The 19848-nt window shown below is 38.3% G+C and overlaps 4 protein-coding genes across 5 annotated transcripts; 1 reads left to right on the forward strand and 3 right to left on the reverse strand.

The window, feature by feature from the left end:
- Positions 1-272: 272 nt before the first annotated feature.
- Positions 273-8286, reverse strand: LOC131357572 (mixed lineage kinase domain-like protein). The gene is made up of 11 exons (XM_058396630.1): positions 8114-8286; positions 4553-5005; positions 4290-4406; positions 4017-4194; positions 3724-3824; positions 2735-2870; positions 2482-2566; positions 1967-2106; positions 1819-1868; positions 1542-1685; positions 273-1247 (listed from the first exon to the last, which is right to left on the reverse strand). The coding sequence occupies exons 2-11, from the start codon at positions 4998-5000 to the stop codon at positions 1198-1200; spliced, it is 1449 nt and encodes a 482-aa protein (XP_058252613.1). The 5' UTR covers positions 5001-5005; positions 8114-8286; the 3' UTR covers positions 273-1197.
- A 298-nt stretch (positions 8287-8584) lies between these two features.
- LOC131357576 (transmembrane emp24 domain-containing protein 6-like) lies at positions 8585-10869 on the reverse strand. The gene is made up of 4 exons (XM_058396633.1): positions 10660-10869; positions 10177-10303; positions 9819-9973; positions 8585-9088 (listed from the first exon to the last, which is right to left on the reverse strand). The coding sequence occupies exons 1-4, from the start codon at positions 10864-10866 to the stop codon at positions 8867-8869; spliced, it is 711 nt and encodes a 236-aa protein (XP_058252616.1). The 5' UTR covers positions 10867-10869; the 3' UTR covers positions 8585-8866.
- A 963-nt stretch (positions 10870-11832) lies between these two features.
- Positions 11833-13954, reverse strand: LOC131357575 (transmembrane emp24 domain-containing protein 6-like). The gene is made up of 4 exons (XM_058396632.1): positions 13668-13954; positions 12436-12562; positions 12194-12342; positions 11833-12090 (listed from the first exon to the last, which is right to left on the reverse strand). Exons 1-4 carry the CDS (start codon positions 13866-13868, stop codon positions 11857-11859), a joined length of 711 nt encoding a protein of 236 aa, XP_058252615.1. The 5' UTR covers positions 13869-13954; the 3' UTR covers positions 11833-11856.
- Positions 13955-14621: 667 nt separating this feature from the next.
- nudt7 (nudix (nucleoside diphosphate linked moiety X)-type motif 7) lies at positions 14622-18063 on the forward strand. 2 transcript variants are annotated; one of them, XM_058396636.1, is made up of 3 exons: positions 14622-14836; positions 15715-15873; positions 16708-18061. In XM_058396636.1, exons 1-3 carry the CDS (start codon positions 14681-14683, stop codon positions 17056-17058), a joined length of 666 nt encoding a protein of 221 aa, XP_058252619.1. In that variant the 5' UTR covers positions 14622-14680; the 3' UTR covers positions 17059-18061. The 2 variants fall into 2 exon arrangements, with proteins under 2 accessions (XP_058252619.1, XP_058252617.1); XM_058396634.1 differs by lacking the exon at positions 14622-14836 and having other exon boundaries at positions 15538-15873; positions 16708-18063.
- Positions 18064-19848: the final 1785 nt, after the last annotated feature.

The following is a 19848-nucleotide window of genomic DNA, read 5'->3' on the forward strand; positions in this document are numbered from 1 at the left end:
TTTTGCATGGCATGAAAAAGCAGCAACCAATGACAATGAATTTAATACCACAGGATTCTCGGCTGGTAAAAAGGTGTTGATTAATTTATCAGCAGCGTTAAAATATTCCTTAAAAAATTTTCCAGGAACATAACCGTCTAGATTTTTTCCTTGTGTTAACGTCAAGAGACAGAAAAAAAAAAACTTTTGGGTGAAGGAAACAAATATTTATAACTGATATAACATAACAGGAACTTGCTTTACAGATATTCCATAACTGTAAACAAATAAAAATGTGTCATTCCACAATTAATACTCAGTTACAATCACCAGCATATTAGGGTGGAATAAGAGAAATAAAAACACTTTGGGACATGATTGGAAAATTATTAACTTTGCCTCATAGTGTTGCAACAGCAGTTCCCAGCATGTTTTATTGCTTATTTAAATCATAAATCTGATTTATCAGTAGATGTTTATTCATTTTCTTTAAAGGCTTGTTAATCAGCTCGTTTTAATGCATTAGCATTTCTAAAGTGAAGGATCATTCACAGGGACTTGTATGGTGAATGTGCAAGGTAATCTAGGTATAATGATGAAAAAACAATGTGTTTTCTGTAAGAATATATCTATTTAATAGTTACAGAAGGAGTCTTGGGTGTCAGGGTTTTGTAAAGATCAATAAGTAAGTGATAATAGCTTGTCTCAGGGATGTTTCATGACAGTAAATAGATAAAACTGTGGTAAAAAAAGAAGAAGAAGAAAAGAAGCAAGACAAGGAAAACACATTGGAAAACGAACAACTTCAGGGTCGTAACAGCATCACACCACCCCCTGATGATTACCGTCCCACAAAAACACGACATCTTTTCTTTATCACTTGACTGACTAAACCAAACACCAAATGTATTTATATTTCAGTTCGTTGTGCAAATTTATACAATATGTGTTATTCAAACGAATGAGAAAAAATGCCATCAGACTTTACACTTAGTGTCCATGTTTGTCTTCAGAAGCTGTTAGCCTATTACTATATCTATTGATAGTGTATTGATAGCATAGGCTTTTCACATTTATCAATGATTGGCAGTATAAATTAAAAGCGATATCCAGGAAGATTTAATGCTGAGTCCAGGAAACAATCCTAGTGAAGTTATCTGATTTAGAGCATCTTAATCTCTGTAGCAAAAGTGTGCGAGATGTGGCTGTGTCTTGTCTTTAGTCCTCTTCATTCTGCTGTGCTAGTTTACGTAGCTTGTCCACCAACACTGGAAATGCAAAAAATCACAAATAAAGGTTTAGAACTACTAAGCCTAAACATGCGTTTCATGAATTATTAAATCTATGCACCATTCAATACTTATATACAGTTTGATTTAGAGAAATAGTCGTTGAATTCATTTGTGTCTGATCAGAAATACACCTACTATCTACACATGATATACAAATAATCTACTCTTATGATTGTGTACCATGATATCAGTATAACTACATCACTGTAGTTGACTTATTCTTTAATAAAATCTCAGTGCTCTAATGACAGAGTCTAATAGTAATTGTACCTCCAGCAGAAGGCCTCGTGAAGTCCTCAAATGAACGGCAGGCGTTAATCAGCTCCGTGAGCTGCCTGGGACAATCATGTGGCAGCGGCTCCATCGCCTTCTCCACATACACTTTCTCATAGATGCTAGTATAAGAGGAGCAATCTAGGTATAAAAGCAGGATGAATATGACAGGGTCAAGAAATCTCTAAAGCAACATGATATTCCTGAAAGATTTGAAGATACTGAGAATGAGTTTATTATCCCGATGATGAGTGATGTTGCCCGTGTTACATGCCTTTAAAGGGGATTTGCCGTGTTGCGATCTCCCACAGGACAATGCCGAAACTGTGAAGAGCACACACAAACAGATTGGGCTACTGAGTTGAGTTGCACAGTAAATTGATAAGGGTTTTTTTTTTTTTTTTTGCAAAGTGATTCTTTACCTGTAGATCTCACAGGCTTTGTCATACTGATGGTTTATGTCTTTCAGCTGCTGTGGAGAAATGTACGTCATCGAGCTGTTCTTCTTCTCCTTACTGTTCTTTAGGGATGTTTCTGTCTTTGCCAGTTCAAATCCTCCAAGCTTGAAAGGCACACACACACACACACACACACACACACACACACAATGACTATCCATCCATTGACAGAATTATCTTATGCTATGCTGCACCTCATGCCATCTCTAAACTTAAGCTCAGTAAACAAAAGACACAACACTTGTGGCTCTTTTGAGGGAGAATGGCCAAATGACTTCACAAGGTCAAAATTATCATGTATTCCTTTCCTTGTAGGGTTCTTTGGTCAGTGTGACTCAAATATAATGTCATGTTTATCTACAGAAAATTTTCCAAAATGCTTCTTTGTTAAGTTGAATTTAGCCGATATGTGAGTGTAAGCTTAAACGATAGCTGCTTTACTTCTAATATTTAGCAATATAACAGAATGATGACAATACCTTTATTCTGTAGCCAGCTGCCACTAAAAACTTGCTGCTAGTGAGGCAACCATGCACCTTAAATTTCTCCTCTGACTGATGCAGCCTGCAGTTTTGAGAAGAAGACATGAGCAGTTTATATGGATCCACAGCACCCATTATGCCCCATCAGGAATAACTGGCTTGTTTTTTATTCAAAACATGCCCTAATTGAAGGCGCCAACCTTAAAAATCAGCAAGGCAGAAAAGCTGTGTAAATGCTTCTAACAGATACCTGTATAGTCCTTGTGCTGCATCTAGACACATGCGAATTTTTCTCTCCCAGGGTAGTTTGCTGGGACCGTCAAGCACGTATCTTAGATTGCCCTTCTCACAGAACTCCATCACTATAAGGTAGGTTGGATTTGGCCCTACAGGATACCATTTTTTAAAATTGAGGGAAATAGGTCAGTGTTTGGTTGTCATAAGGTATAGTCATACATCATCTTCGGTAGGAACTTTATCCTGGTCAGGGTTTTGGTGGATCTGAAGTGTGTACCGGGAACACTGGGGTCAAGGTGGGAGTATTCACCTTGGATTGGACACACCATGCACACACTCACTCACATCTGGTGACAATTTAGCATAACCTAGCATAGCAGCTTCTGTTTTTTAGACATTTAGAGGGAAAAATAAAATCCAGGAAGCCTAGAGAAAATAAAAAACAAAACTTCAATAACCTAACTGTCAGCTGACAATAAGCTGTGAGGTGGAGACCTGCTGTGTTAAGATATGTATATTTTGTATTAGCACTATTAGCTATTGTGGAAGACAACACATTTTTCAGTGAAATCTCTTTCATTTTTGCTTTCCAAATAACAGAAATGTAATACCAGACAGAACTAGTCTATCAACTAGTGCAACAAAATCAAATGAATGAACATCACTTTAAGCACGATGGAACAGTGGGTTGTGTCGTTTCCTCTCAGCTCTGTGGTCCTTGGTTTTGACCTCCTGACCTCCAGGTCACCATATGAATTTGTTTCCAGGTCTCTAGTTTTTTCCTTCCTCCCAAAAACATGCCATTACATGAATTGGGTACTATTATTTGTCTCTTATTGAAAGAGTGTGCGTGTGTTTGGGGGGGTTGGCTGGTGGTCTGTGATACAAAATGTACTCTTGCCTAAACTCCCATCGTTCCCGGGTCTAGACTCTGAACCCTCAGCGAATCTGATCAGGTTAAAGTGGTTACTGAAGTTGAATAAAATTCAACTGTTAACTTACTATTCTCGTTCTGAACGCAGATCCCGAACATCCTCAGGATGTGGGGTGACTCAAAACGTTTCATAGTCTCCACTTCCTTATTAAAAATGCTCCTCACTTGTCTGAGGACAATGAAAAAGTACAGTCAGACAGGCAGATTTTGGAAGTGAAACCTTGTTGTGTAATGAAAATGCAGAAAACCCCCCCAAATCTTTAAACTTTGTTAAGAGATGTTTGTACTTCAAAATAAAGACTGGATAAAGAAATAGACTGAGGCATATGCTCTATGTCCTACCCATGTGAATATCACCTACTTTGGGCTGGTGCTCCCTGGATACGCATATTTCTTGATGGCCACATTGAACTTGTTATACTCTCCTTTGAACAATTCGGAACTGTCAGTCTTCATGATTGGCTCAATGGGAAAGTCAAAGGACAACTCCTCAGGTTTGATCTCTCTAATGTCCTGCAAATGAAGGCTGGGTCTTCTCACTATCAGGCACAGATGAGATGTATTGTTTACTGTTTTAACACTGACTCCATGCTACACTTTGTTTTTAGGTAGACTCACTGATTTAATGACTTACACGATTCCAGTATGCCTTTAATGTCCTGAACGTCTTTCTGAGTTTGTTCGACTGTCACTTGCACAGCATCCACACTCACTTTAGTCTTCTCCTTCTCATCAGCCAAAGACTGAAGCACTGTTAAAGAAAACAGGAATTTTCACCATGTAAACTCAACATGTCATTGCCCAGCAGTAGGGACCGATATTTTAATTCAACTTCAAAAACAATTAAAGCTGTTAAGAACCAAGTCCACATGTTTATTTAGGCAGAAAAACACCTACAGTTCTGGAGCTCCTCATAATCGTATCTTCTGTCATCTTCATCCTCTTTCCTCCTTCTGTCCTCTTTGAAGACTCTATCCATCCTGTCTCTCTGCTCCACCTGCAGGGCCAGTGACAGCAGCTGTGCCGCATCGTTCAGACGCTCGTTTAAGGTCCCGAATTCTTCACCAAGGTCATATACCTTCACAATGCGTTTCAGGCAGCTGGATGAGGCGTAATTATTCACAACTTCTTCAGCCGACTCCAAAGTAAGCTTAAGCTCGCGCAAGCCTCTCTGTACTATATTTGGATTTTTGCCCAAACCGTTGCTCTTCACGACTTTGACCAGCTCCACTAGTGAGGACACACGCTCAGCCAGACGCCTGCAACGCTTCTTGTTGGCTTTCACTTCGCTACACAGATCATACAACTTCTCCGCTATGCTCAGGATTGGGTCTACAAAATCCATGCTTGCTACAGGAAAGGAACAGAAGCAGTGTTAACTCAGGTGTTAAGGTTTTATGCTGGAATCATAACATTATGAGTGTATTTCTTTTTTAAATACAAAACTTTGGTTTTATCCTGAGTTTACATTATTGCTTTACCTATAGATTCTCTGTAATCTTTCCTTCTCACCTCCAAAAACGTTTCAGCTGAGGGACTGACTATGCAAAATTACTCCTAGATGTAAATGAGCGTGAATTTGTGTGCATTGTGACCTAGCATCTCAGCCAGGGTATATTCTAACCTCACACCCAGTGCTCCCTGTTTGATCCTACATAACCCAGACCAGGATAAAGGTGAAGACTGAATGAAAGAATTTATAATTTCTTCATGGTACTGTTTTTTCTTAAGAAATGTTATTATAACAAACCAACCACAACCCCTAGAAATAGTATCAGTTTTTTTTTTTGTTTGTTGTTTTGTGTCTTCGTCTTATATGCTGATTGTTGAAACCATTACAATGGGGTTACAAAACACCTGTGGAAACAATAGCAACACGAGCATGGTGTGTCTGGGGTTGGGCTAACAACAATAGCAGCACACACGTCTGGTGTCACTATGGATCTGACATGTCTAAAAAATGCGAAGGAATGCAGTCGAAACAAAAAATTACAGTCAAAATTGTTTGGTGGTGAATTAAGTCAGACACAGGGTTTTTATAGCCCTGATTTATATGAACTAATTGTAAAATGCTCTCCTAATCTTCACATGCTGGTTAATGATAAATTATTATTATTACCGTGAGATGTCTCGTATTGGGCTTGTATTCAGTTATACTACATTCACACCTGTGACATCATGAGTGCATATTATACCCAGCGCCTAAAGTTTGAACTTTGCTGTAATTAGGTGACCCATGTCTGGTGACCGTATTTGTTCTAGGTTAACAAACAGATTAATTGCTTTACACCTGTTTCAGACCGGCGTGATTCTGCCTCGTCATGACGTATGACACTGCTGTTGACCTGAGCAATCATCCTGTGTCGCTGACGTGGATGCTTTGTTTCAGCAATTTACCAACCTGTTTTGTTTCTGTCTGCTCTGAACTTGTGCATATTACCTTGTTTTGATTGTGTTTTGACTGTGTCTACTTTTTTTGAAAGTGTCAAAACGCACGGTGTTTACAGGGGAAACACAATGAATCATTCTTGACAATGTACCTGCATACCTACAAGATGATTTAATCATTTGGGGCAGTGATGTTCAGTGACAGTTAATTGGAACAGTCTTAAAAATAAAACACTTAAAAAAATTAAGCCATTCTACTCTTGCCCTCTTCATACCCCAGCCCTATTGCGCAGTGAAATGGCACCAAGCAGACTGGGAGATATGAAAAAATGTAGTACGAATTTGTCGTATGCAGATAGTAATCAGACAAAATGTAGTACGCAGACATTTTTCATTTAGTGCCTGATCTGGTAGCACAGAATGACACAGATCTACACCATGCATCGGCCTCAGGATCTTGCTAAACGTTCACTGATCACTCGTACCTGTGTACTTTTACACGTAATGACCGTCACTGTTTAAGGTGCACGCTCGGTACGTCTTAGTTGTCCACTTTTGTTGTTATTTGATATTGCATGCTCATGCAGTTTATATATTTCTTGCTCTGCTTTCGTAGCTCATTTATTGTTCTTGTGCTTTTCTCAGTGAACCATATCCTGAAAGTGTTCTGTCTTCTTATAATAATGGAGACGGAAAAGCAACGCAATGTACATTAAAAAACGTTAATTACCTTTTAGTGTGATTTTCTTTACTGTGATTTTTCACAGTAATCTTTTCATATTGAACCAAAAATACTGCAGATTTTCTTAACCCTGTTGTAATGGTTAAAAAATGGATTACAGACATATTTTGGTCAACAATCTTAGATTGCAATTATTTTACATAATCTATTGTGTTCATGCAATAATAGAATATATTGATGATTCATTTGGAAATTTTTCCACCCCCCCCCAATAAATATTTGATTAAGTTATGTCATGATCTGTCACGCTACAAATAAAAACATTTTTTAAATGGGTCAATGAGGATAAAAGTAAGATGAGAATGAAAGTATGTGTCAAAAATTCCCAAACATGTCAATCACCCCCCTCAAAAGAGTAAGTGATAGTCAACACTTTAAGGATTTCAGAAGTGTGTAATGTTCTGGGAGTTTTGTTTAATTGATGGAAAGGAAAAAATGATGTAATGTGTGAAATCGACATACTGAATTCATTTTCAATTTCCAAATTTTCACTGCAGTCTTTACGCAGACAAGCTTGTGGTCTTTTTCCAGCAAAACAGAAATCGTTTTGATACAGAGAAAAACACAAAACTCCAATGTTGCCAAACAGAGTTTGGCACTCCAATGTTGAAACTCCAATGTTGCCAATATTCGGAGATATTTGACTTATGTGACATCGAAAAGGCATCAGAATGGAAGTGAAACTGGTTTAGAAGTGCTTAGTCACACGTCAACAAAATGCTTAGTATACATACTCGCAGTTTATTGTTCGCCCCCTATTTAGTCCCGCCATTCATTTTTCTTTAATCCTCAATTGTTGGAGTTTATCTAAACCCAGTACAAACTAACCATTGTACCACAGAAACAATCACGCTAAACTGATTCTAATATAAGAATCACTGTCACAAGTTACTCAAGTTTCAGAAGCACTTTCGATTTTAGAGCTGAAAAGGAAAACACGTGGTTTTACAACAGAATTCCTTTGTAATGGCACAGCTTAAAATACAACACTGAGTTGTCACAGTTCTTACCTACACTATGTTTGTTTAACCTGACCCAGGTCAGTAAATAATAATTCACTATTACACAGTTTTTTGGGTTATGTTCTCATAATGTTCTCATTGTTTTCTTCCTTTGCATATATAATGTCATAACTCCATTCAGGTATAAAGTCACAGCTATTAAGCTTAGCCTTAGGCTAAACAATAAGCCAGTACATGTTACACCATTTAAACCACTCTGACCTTAGGACTTTTAATGTACTGGAGTTAGTGTATAATAAGTAGGGCAGAAAGTGCTAATCTGACACATACACACAAATAAATGAGAAAAAGTTAAACATTACTTACTGTGCACCACTACAACCCGCTTCTGGCCTCAATGAAATGCAACTGAGGAAATTCTGTTTTCAGAGGAACCAAAACCACGCCTTTGTTTTCAGTGCCTCAGTACACCTCCTCCTCTTAGTGCTGAATGTAAAGCTCACTGTTCACACTCACTGTCAGGTCTAAAGACTGAGCACGAGGCAGTACATGCACACATATTTATGCGTTCATACCTCCCATGTTTTTGGGAGATGGGAGGAGACCAGAGAACCTGGAGTAAACCATCACAGACAGGCAGGGATAACGTGACACTCTCAGACACAGTCTGTAACCCCAGTTCAGGATTTTCTAGTTTTCTTGTCTTTTCAAAATGTCTTAAAAACACCTTTTGGTAAGTCTTAGTTTGTGGACCTTGGATTAAAACTCTGAACCAAATACATATTCATCACATCAAACTTTTATTTAAAATTATTGTTTACTTAATACAAACTGAATTCTATTTTATAACAGACTATCTGATAATAATATTTTATTATGTTCTATTTTATATTACACTGATTTGAAACATGAGAATTTAACTAGCTGTGTGTTACACGTAGCAAGAAATGACAGAAGAAAAAAAAGAAGAGAGATCAACCTTCAAAATGTCAAGTGAGTTAGTCAAGATATCTAACCACACATTTCCCCTGTTTTCCTTCCTATTTAATTGTCAAATCACAACTCAAAGAGCAAACAAAAAGGAAACAAGCCACTTTTGAGGTTTCAGCTATTTCGCTCTCAGCAGCGATTTCGGTTTCCGTCTGCCCTGAAGAGCCTCTTGAGAAAGAAGAGCTGCAGATATCCAGCCATGATTATGACAAAGCTCTGGAGCACAGACCAGACGTTCACGTAGTAGGACTTGGACTGGAGTAGGAAGTAATCAGCCCCTCTACGCATCCGTGCTACATTATAGAAACGCCACATGTGCTGGATTCGAAGCCGTATCTTATTTGAAATATCCTGGGCAAAGAAAAAGAGATAGTATAAAATAATGTAACAGGAAATATGTATGTAGAAGGAATTAAACATCTGACAATGAGTATATGTTCTAAGTTAAGTCTTTTTGACCATTTCAAATATATGTCTAATTTCAAACATGTGTAATCTCAGACATATCAAATCATACACTATTGCAGCCCACCCCTATGATTTATGTATAATCACCAGCCACTTTAATAGGAACACTTGTACACTTGCAATTATCCAACCAGACAATCATGTTGGAACAGCACAGTTTTTAAAATCATGCGTATGCAGATCAAGAACTTCAGTGAATATTCACATCAAACATCAGGATGGGAAGAAAATGTGATCACAGCATCTTTGACCATTGTTAGCATCAAACACGTAGGTTTGAGTATTTCAGAAACTGCTGATTCCCTAGATTTTTTTATTTGTTATTTTTTACAGATACCAGCCTCTAAAGTTTACATAGATTAACGCAAAACAAAAAAACACCGAGTCAGCAGCAGTTCTGTAGCTGGAAATGACAAGTCGATGACAGAGATCAGAGGAGAATGGTCAGATTCGACCCGAGGCAAAGCACTGGGAAAGCATTTTAATATACAAAACATGCTGTGCTTTGAGGTATAAAAACTAGAAAGATGAAGTTTGTATCTGCAGGATTCTGATAAGTGATTCAGTGGTTCAAGTGATTGACTCAAGAACACGTCACTATTAAATGAGGTACCTTAATGTTGGAAAGAGTGCTGTTTAGAACCTCTTCATCCATTCCATTCTCCTTCTGGACTTCAGCCTCCTCTTCGTAGAACACCCCGAAGTTCAGGAAGACTCGCATGTCACCAAACTGGTTGCGATGGTTGGCAAAACACATCTGGTAAAAACCTGAAAGAAGTGTGTGTTGTGTGTGAATATACAGTATAAGGGACTGTAAATATTCTGTAGAGTTGTACAAGCAGAGATTCCTTCTTTACATTATTTTCACACAGCACTCAGTGGAACCATGCTGGCTCATAGTATCAAACGTTTAAATGTGCTGTTGTGATACATATAATCTATAATCATATTAACTGAGAGGTTAGCTGTACCTGTCTCCTTTGCTTGAAAGTTTATCTGGCCCATAGTATTATCAGTGTAGGAAAGGAGGACACCATTAGGAGAGAAAATAGAGACCGCTATGTGTCTGTCTGCAGTCATCCCAGACACCCACTGAACCTGAACATGTTACACACCACATAACCTCATTACTGTAAGAGCTTATAAGAGCTTCACACTACTTTAATATATTTCATTTTATATATTAATATATAAAATTGAAGTTATTTCCCTTTAACTTCATTAAAAGATTTCCAAAGATTGCTGACTATTTTGTAGAACGTAAAGAAACACATCAGATAAGTTAATGGTACAGTAACTGATAAGCAAAAAGGAGAACCAAGGCAAGGTCACTGCACAATTCACTTCACTACAGTTCCTCAATTCCCTCAAAACCTGCAAGATTTAAGTCAAAAAAGCAAATCTACAAACGTTAAAAACAAAGAAGCAAAATCCTTGGTTGAGTTCAAACTCACCATGTAAGTCAGGTAAAAGCGGCCGCTCTGACGAGCAAAGTGCCAGTAGCACTGTGACTCTGTGCCAGACAGCAGAAGAGCAAAGTCATAATGATCTGCTGCCTGAAAGAACTCATGACCTCCGTCTACTGGATCTGAGACACTTTCACCTCTCTGTCCCCAAACTGGAAAGATGAGGAGGACTACAGTGCAAAGCATGCAGCGCATGTCTCAGACTCTTACGACTAACACACACACACACACACACACTTCTGATCTGGCTTCTGTTCAAGGACACGTAGGGCAGCACAGCACCTGATAATATACAATATGGGAGGTTTGATTTTTACCAGAATCATGTTTGTGGTTCTTCCTCAAATGTATAGAACCTCACTAATGCTGTAAAATCTAGTGGAAATTCTTCAGAGAAGAGGAGGTTTAACTATTAAATCAATAGGGAAATAAATCTACAATGGGATGTTCAAAAAATGTACATATGGTGTTGCGGCTCAAGTGGTTAAGGTTCTAGGTTGTTGATTGGTTCAAACCCCAGCACCAACAAGATGCCACTGTTGGGCCCTTGAGCAAGGACCATAGCCACCCCTCTGCTCCGGGGGTGCTTCATCATGGCTGACCCTGTGCTCTGACCCCAACCCTCAAGGATGGGATATGTGAGGAAAGAATTTGACAGTAATGTATATGAGTGAAATAAAGGCTACTTAATTTTACAAAATTTTAAATTAAAAAGAATATAAATTTAGAAGGAGTCTCTTTCAACTAATTGAGCTGGATGTGGGAGCTTAGTGGTTAAGGCGTTGGCTTAGTGATCGGAAAGTTGTGAGTTTGAATCCCATGGTCTCGCTGCTGAGCGAGGCTTTTAACCATCAGCTGTATAAAAAATCAGGTAAGTCGCTCTGGATAAGCGCATCTGCCATATGCTAGTAATGTAAAATGGAGGGAACAACCTTTAGCCTGGTATCTTTAAATAACAGACCTCTAACATGGAACCTTGCCGAAGTCTGTTTGGTATAAATTCAGTTTCTCCACTGTAGAAAGAGAAAATTAAACCCCACGTTATTCACTGTTTTTATTGACAATCTATTGACTATGAAGATATAGCACAGGAAGAGTGATAGTGGGAAAACCACTGAATTTCATACACCTAATTGTGTCCCTTTGTTCATAACCATGTGACGACCATCATTTATGAAGTGTTGCTCAACAGCGGGGTTTTTCCGTCTCTGTGGTCTGTTTGGTGTTGAAAAGCCTTTTTAGGAAGAAGAGCTGCAGGTATCCAGCCAGGATAATGACGAGGCTGAGCGCAGCCGACCAGGTGCTGATGTAGCTCGAGTTGGATTGGAGCAGGTAATAATCAGTTGCTCTTCTCATGCGCTCGATGCTGTAGTAACGCCACATGTGGAAGACAGAAGACTGCAGCCGGTTGGAGCTGACCTGCACAGACAGTTTCAGTATTTGCTCAAAGTCTAAGCATCCTACACAATTGATTAATTTTATTTGTTAGATATTGCAACTGTGGAATCATGATGTATCTCACGTCGATGGTATTGAGTGTGCTATTCAACTGTTCCCCATTGTCATCTTTCTTGGAATTCCCTGAATCCTGGTAGTACACACCAAAGTTCAAGAAGATCTGCATGCTGCCAAAACGGTTGTGGAAGTTGCTAAAGCACATCTGATAAAAGCCTGGGGGAAAACATTAACGTGCTGTGAATACACACTGCAGAACTGTAGGCTGTGACGCAGAGTCAGGGCTAAAAAATGCTGTCTCTTACTCACCAGTCTCTTTAGCATTGAAGGCAATCTCCCCTGTGGCTTCATCTACTAAACCCATGATAAGGCCACTTGGAGCATTTACAGTGGCTGACAGGTGTCTATCAACACCCACCCCTGTTGCCCACTGTACCTGGACACACACATCATGTGACATGACATATTTACTGACATGTACTCATGATAACCTCCATAATGGATATGAAGACTTCACTGAAGGAGAAAAATGACCATTTTATATAAATGTACTTGGACATACTGTATATATTCACACTCACATACGGTACAGTACAAGTTGGTAACACATAATGTGTATTGGTATATAGAGATAATGTGTAGCATATGTATAATGCATAACATATAAATGTATATATGAAAATTTTATGTATGTAATGTATCTAATAAGGGGAAAACATTTTTACTTTAAATTCACTTGTAGTAAATGTCAAAGTACAGTTGATGAATTCAATTAATAAGTGTTCAAAATACACAATATAAAGGGTCTAAGGATGAGACAGACATTCTATAAAGTCTCACTAAAGCTGTTCTTATCTAGTTTTACCCAACACAGCGATCAGTATTTCCAATTAATGTACTTTTTCTATAGTTTTATGCTAGTGCTGCCCAGCTATGTTACTAAGACCTAACATACAGTATATTCCCGTATTCTTTTCTCGCAAAATGTAATGCCTTCTTCGAAAGGATGAATTGTGCCGCTTTAAATAACATTTGAGAATCACGTAACTTGAATTCATGAAAGAGTAGGCATAAACTTTAACTGGCATCCTAGCAAATACCCCCAAACTTTAATCATAAGTTTACAGGTAATAGGTTTTATAGAAACATGAATCAAACATATGTTACAGATATGCTTTAATGAGAAAAGCACTAGTTTGTAAGTGATAAAATATTCCTCTAATAGTTTGGCTTTACACAACACATGTTCTGGCCTCACACACTGAATTGCCATATGGTGGATGAAACAGTTCCTTGTCCTCCTCTAGTTTGTTTTAAATAACTTTCACTTTTCATAACCTTTTTTTTTTAACTTTTTATTTCAAAAACATATGTTCGTTCCAGCTACTGCATAGATTATTGCCTGTACACTTACTACAACACATAAAACATCACCTTATCAGCTGTCCTCCAACATCCAACTACAAAGCCATAGGGCATATTCCTATACCAGCAAGAATACAGAAAAAACCTGACCAAGCCAGAATTCAGCTACATATTACCATAAAGTTGAGATAAAAATGTTCGCCTTGGTGTGCAAAATGCCAGAAGCACTCGATGTCTGAAGCAGGCAGCACAATGGCGAAGTCGTACTGGTCCGCTCCCCAGAACACCTCCTGGTCACTCAGTTCTTTTATCGCTTTTCCACAATCCCATCCTAAGATCAGTAAAAACAGGACAACACTAATATCTTTCCCGGACATTATAAAGATATGGATCCACTGACTGGTTTATTCACTGAAGAAGTTTTTGAGCCTCTCTTTGAAACTGTAGCAGATTATTAACCCTGACGTGGGACTTACAAAGTTTTCAGCCTCTGAGTGGGAAACTCTACCTCCGGTCACAGGTGCTGCTGGCATCTTCGTCACTTTAAAGCTCTTGAATGCACACTTTTATCTCTGGCTCTTTAGACATTACCCTACTGTGAAACATCCTGTTGTGAAACCACAATGACATCCAGCGCTGCCTAAAAAGCTCCAAAAACTGAACACTCAGCAAAAGGCTGGTTGAATGAGTTACTGCCGCTTCTCAAAACTGGCCTGAAAGTTTCTATACCAGCAGATCTGACAGCAGCACTGGCTGTAATCCAAATCACAGGTTTGCACTCATTCTGGTACATTAACTGTTTCTACAGAAGAAACTAATTTAGAAGAGCCTGTTTGTCAGCACTCCATGTAATCTAAAGCTAATAATAATAATAATAATAATAATAATAATAATAATAAAGATGTGCAAATGTGATGTCATATGCCAAAAAAAGTTATCTACATTTTAGCTTTCCAAAAAATCCTGTTTAAAACACTACATTTCCCATAATGCATTGTACACATGACTTCCTGGTCCCTCACACGCTGATCTACAGTCAGTTCATGAATGAATAACGAATGATAAACAGCCTTAGCCACGCCCACACGAGTCTAAAGATAAGTGACGTGTGTAGGTCAGCGTCCAATAGTATTTAGTCATGTTGTGTAGTGCGGAAGTGTTGATGACAGCAGCCAGTTGAGGAGGAACTATGGACGTGAAAGCGAAGGTTATATCGTCTTTAAGGAAACACGACATTGGAGACGAGTTTTCGTATTTATCTGGCTTTCCGAAAGCTTCAGTACTGATCCCGCTTTTCCTGAGAGAGGGCCGGGTGCACGTGCTCCTGACTGTGCGCTCCACGGAAGTGAGTGGATCTTCACTTTATCTCCACTTCCCTACTGAGACCTTTCTGATGGTCTGCATCGTTATTTCGACTTAATAACTTGATACCAGAATATCTAATAATATCTCAATATTTCGATAATATTCAGGAGCAGATGTAGTGATTCGGGGTCCCTATAGGGACATTTTATGTGGCTCCTGGATTCTGGGCCCAAAGCTGTTGCACTACCTTGCTTAGTGCTAAATCCTCCCCTGATGATATGTCTTTAAGATTTTATCTCCACTTATCTTGTTAGTCTTATTGTGTTCTGTCATTATTATGTGGCCGAAGCCATAATTTAGTTGTTTTCCTTTATTTCTCACAAATAAACCAGAGGTCAAGAGAAATAAACAGTGAACTGCTTTTACCTGACGGCCAAACCTCCTGTAACATTTCATTTATTTTTTAAATTTGGGAAACTTATTTATTTAGCAATTGTTAATAATTTCTTATTAACTTATTTGTCATTTTTTAGGTTTTAATATAACAACATAACATAATATAAGGCTGTAATATTATATAATTATTCCTTGACATACAGCGTGTTTTCATGTCGGTGATCTTTATCTGTTGCAGTGTAACATCATTACACTGCAAGAGATAAAGAAATCTGATAAAGGGATGCGATGGACAATGCTATGAAATGATGCTTGCGAATAAGAAATATGATAAAAGGATGCGGTGTGGGATTATTACGTATGCTTAATAATCCCACACCGCATCCTTTTATCATATTTCTTATTCGCAAGCATCATTTCATAGAATTGTCCATTTTAATACGAGATCTAGTCACTATTTTATGGACAGTGCATGAGCAGTGGTATTTTTACTGCAGAAGTCTTTTCTGTTCCCCTTCTCAGCTCAAACACAACCCTGGAGAGGTGTGTTTTCCAGGGGGGAAAGCCGATCCACACGATCGGGATGAAATTGACACAGCGCTGAGGGAGGCATTGGAGGAGATCAGCCTTCCTCCTGATGGAGTAGAAGTGGTTTGCAGATTCTGTCCACTGTTCAATAAGGTGCATTGATTCAGCTTAAATCGTCAATCCTGTTAGCTATTATGGATGTGTATTATTATTGGCGCAATGTGTAACAGTATGCATGGCAGTAACAGTTTTATTTAACTAAAGAAGAAGAAGAAGGCTTTATTTGCCACACATGCATTATGGAACAGTACATTTTTTCATCACCTATTCAAGCTTGTTAGGAACTTGATGGTTGTAAGGAATACATCACTCTAAAATGCAATACAAATATTTTATTGAAATATTTTTAAGTGCTTAGTGATTCTTGTCAGAAGTTAGAGGTAATGACCTGCTCACACGGTAACATGGATGTCACAGGTCAATATTGCCAGCACGTATTGGCATATAATAGGAGAAAATGAATGCAATGCAGTTATATGACGCTATACGAGTTAATGATCTGTGAGATGATGAGCATGAGGGCATTGACGGCAGTATTAGCATGAAATGGTTGCTGCTTGAGGTCCAATAGCTGGACAGGCTAAAGTACCAAAGCACTGCTGCATCACTAAATTGTGACACTGTCAGCAGGTAGTCAAACAGCATTGATGATAATGTATGAAAATACACCACTGATGATTACTTGTGTAAAAAAACTATTTAAAACATTTATTTGTGGTAGATATGGGCTATAGCAGCAAACATGCAAAGCACATAAACAAGCAGGTGGACATCATCTCCAAACCTCACTAGAATCCTACCTTGATTAAAATGTCCTCCTTCATTGGATAATATCAGTACATTAACTTTAATGTGGATTTTGTTAGCGTTGCTCTCATAAGTTAATGAAAAAGCTTTGTCTCCCCTTCTTCTTACTATTTCCCCCAGAGTGGCCTTCTGGTGACCCCGGTGGTGGCTTTTATCAGCGACTCCTTCCAAGCGAGCTCAAACCCTGATGAAGTGAGTGACGTGTTCTCCGTGCCTTTGGATTTCTTTCTGAAGGAGACCGATCACTCGGGTTATCTTTTACCCAGCACAAAGAGCTATGTACACAGTTTCATCTACACTGACCCTATCACGGGCAAGATCCACCAGATCTGGGGACTAACAGCCTTCCTGCTCATCCTCCTGGCTGTTCTTACTTTTGAAAAGAAGCCCGCGTTTGAAATGGGTTTTGATTTGGAGAATCCGGTCGCCAGCTTTCGTGAACACCTTCAACACAGGTTAAGCAAGTTATGACTAATTTCATTTGTAGGATGTAGAGGTGCAACTTCTTCCTAAAATGGGAACAGGAAACTATGATTTCCTAGATTTTATTATTTTTTTTTTTTTTACTAAATTCATTCATTCACCTGCAGTACTTGATTTATTCTGGTCAGGGTTGTATCCAGAGTCTATCCCATGATTCACACACACATTCACATCTATGCACAATGAGTAGCAAAGCAAATCCTCCTAGAAATGTGCAGGTTTTTGGAAGGTAAGAAGAAACCAGGGAGCCTGAAGAAACCAACATGGTTGTGGTGATAGCATGCATGAAGGCAAAATTCGAAATCACAATCAAACCTTGGACCCTGGAGCTGCGAGGTGACTCTGCACTGTGCCCAGGGGCAGCGACCTACAAACAGATTTAAACACAGGAATCAAATAAAAGATTCAAATCAGACCTAGACTCTTTTAGAAAACACTTTTCTTCATTCGCATGAACATCACCTTCACTGTGAACTCATTTCTTCTCTTTAATTGTCATGACAGATTTTGGATATTGAACTCAAGTTTGTATTTTGTCCAAAAAACTTTCTTAAAATATTCCATTGTCTTTACTAACTGTGAGTTCAAGCGAAGCTTATCTTTAAGTTGAGTTAACTTGTTTTTTAGACAGCAAGTAGACTTTCCTTTCTAAGTTTAATCGTCTTGAAATGTCTTTCAGTGTTGGCTGCAGAAAACGACTAAATAGATTTTCACCTTAAATATACTTATATTGAATATCATAGATGTATTGTATTAGAAGTGTTAAAAATGACTTGAATCTAACTTATTACAAAAACTTGTACACTATTAAATGAAGTAGCAATTTATTGCTAATATCAGGGCATATTATAAATTCTGCACTTTTATTAATACTAAAGCATTATGTGAATGTGATAATGGGAAATAAAATGAAATGCCAAGTAAAGCACATGTATTTGTAACTCATATTCTCATGAAGGACCGTGACGACTAAATAAATGATGTATGTCAGAAATAAAAAAAAATCTCATGTCTCATCACTGTGTATTTTATATTTGCATTAAACCAAAGCTTCTCCAAAACAAAACAAAAAATTCCACAGACCATGTGCAAATACATTATTAATTCATTATTAATACTATTTACAGCTAAACTAATACTATTGACAGCTAAATGTGTTTCCATTTGAGTCAAATCCATTAAAGACGTTGTTGTTGTTTGTAATTCAGTCCATCAATAACGATTGGTCATGGTATTAGATACTGTAAGAGAGACAAAATCTTATATTTATTAATAGCCCAGCAATGCAATAAATCATGAGGTCTCATTAATGATGTAGAGAAAACTATTACACACACACTTTTGAAAACCCTTGCATTCAAACCACTAAACATATCATCTTTCCTTTTGTCATCTTTCCATCTCCTTCTGGTTTCTCCTCCAAAAGGCTGTTTGCCTGAAAATAGAATGAAAGATTAAATAATCCTACCTTTATTTCCACATTCATTACAAACGTGTCTGTATTTCACATGTGTCTTCTGAATCACTGCTGACGATGTGTCATGGATGTGTCGGTGTAGCCTGCTGAAAAATATCAGCCCAGATGGACATAAAATCTAGGGAGCGATGCGCTCTGCGTGATCACCTGACATGACTGTCACTATCGTCTTCTACAGTCTGGACTAGAAAGAAATCAGCCCTAGCCTGTGCTCTTCATAGTATCCTGTGGTGTTCAGAGTATTTTTCTTACTGCTGGTGTTAGCTGGACCTCAGACCTTGTTTATAGAATCATTGCCCAATCAATGAAGAACATTCATCAGTACATTAAAGGTGTTGGGGATCTTTTACTGCAATGTTTTGGTATTTATTACAAACTCTATTTTTGTGTACAAAAGAGGGAATTGTAGGCATTTTTAGCATGGCCAACAATTGCATGCTTTTTAGCATTTCACACGGCCATCTTACTATTTTAAGAAATTAAAAAAATATTGCCTTTTAAAACAAATAATCAAGGACTACTTCAGTGATCAGTGTTTAGATTGTATACTAAGGAAAAAAGAGACTCTCCTGCAGAGCATGCTATTTTCTTCTGTTTTGCTCTTTCCCGCAGTACTGGGAGCAGGTGGACTCTGGCCAGTTCATCTCTGCTTCGTTAGAGAGCAAAGCTGTCTCAGCAGCTCCTGCCTTTAATGGATGAGCAAGAATTCATCACTTTCTGTGGCAGCACATCAGTTCGCACACTGGAATCAGTTTTAATTCAGGCCATTTTTCTTGGACACAAAACACAGTTACTGTAAATCAGTCCACAGTGAATTGCCTTGGTGTAGAATACAGTATAGCAAATAAATGTTTATGCATTTGTTGACCACTAGAGGGTGAAAATACACTTGACTGCAGTCACTACTTCAGTGGTTACGCTGATTTACAGACTATTAATAAAGCTGGGAAGAATATCTTGTTTGTTGCAGAGATGTTATATTGAATAAACCAAGTCAAATCAACATTTTAGTGCCAGCTGGAAATTCTTGCTAAAGTAAAAGGGTGGGAATGTGCATGCCAAATCTGCTCAGATGCATGTGGGCTGTGTTTGCTAAATGCCAGCTTGATGACCTTACAGCTGTAGAAGGAGCTATGAAAAGGCTGACATTAAGAACAAGTTTGCACGCAGGAAAAATAACTACCCCAAGCACAAATAAACTGCTGTCAGAGGCAGTGGTTTGATTTTGCACAAGCATGAGGCTATTTCTGTACTCCCGTCTTTAATGCAATTGGGTTTATGTTACAGCAGAATGGGAAGAG

This window comes from Hemibagrus wyckioides, linkage group LG08 (genome assembly GCF_019097595.1).
Source record: "Hemibagrus wyckioides isolate EC202008001 linkage group LG08, SWU_Hwy_1.0, whole genome shotgun sequence".
Classification (NCBI taxonomy): domain Eukaryota; kingdom Metazoa; phylum Chordata; class Actinopteri; order Siluriformes; family Bagridae; genus Hemibagrus; species Hemibagrus wyckioides.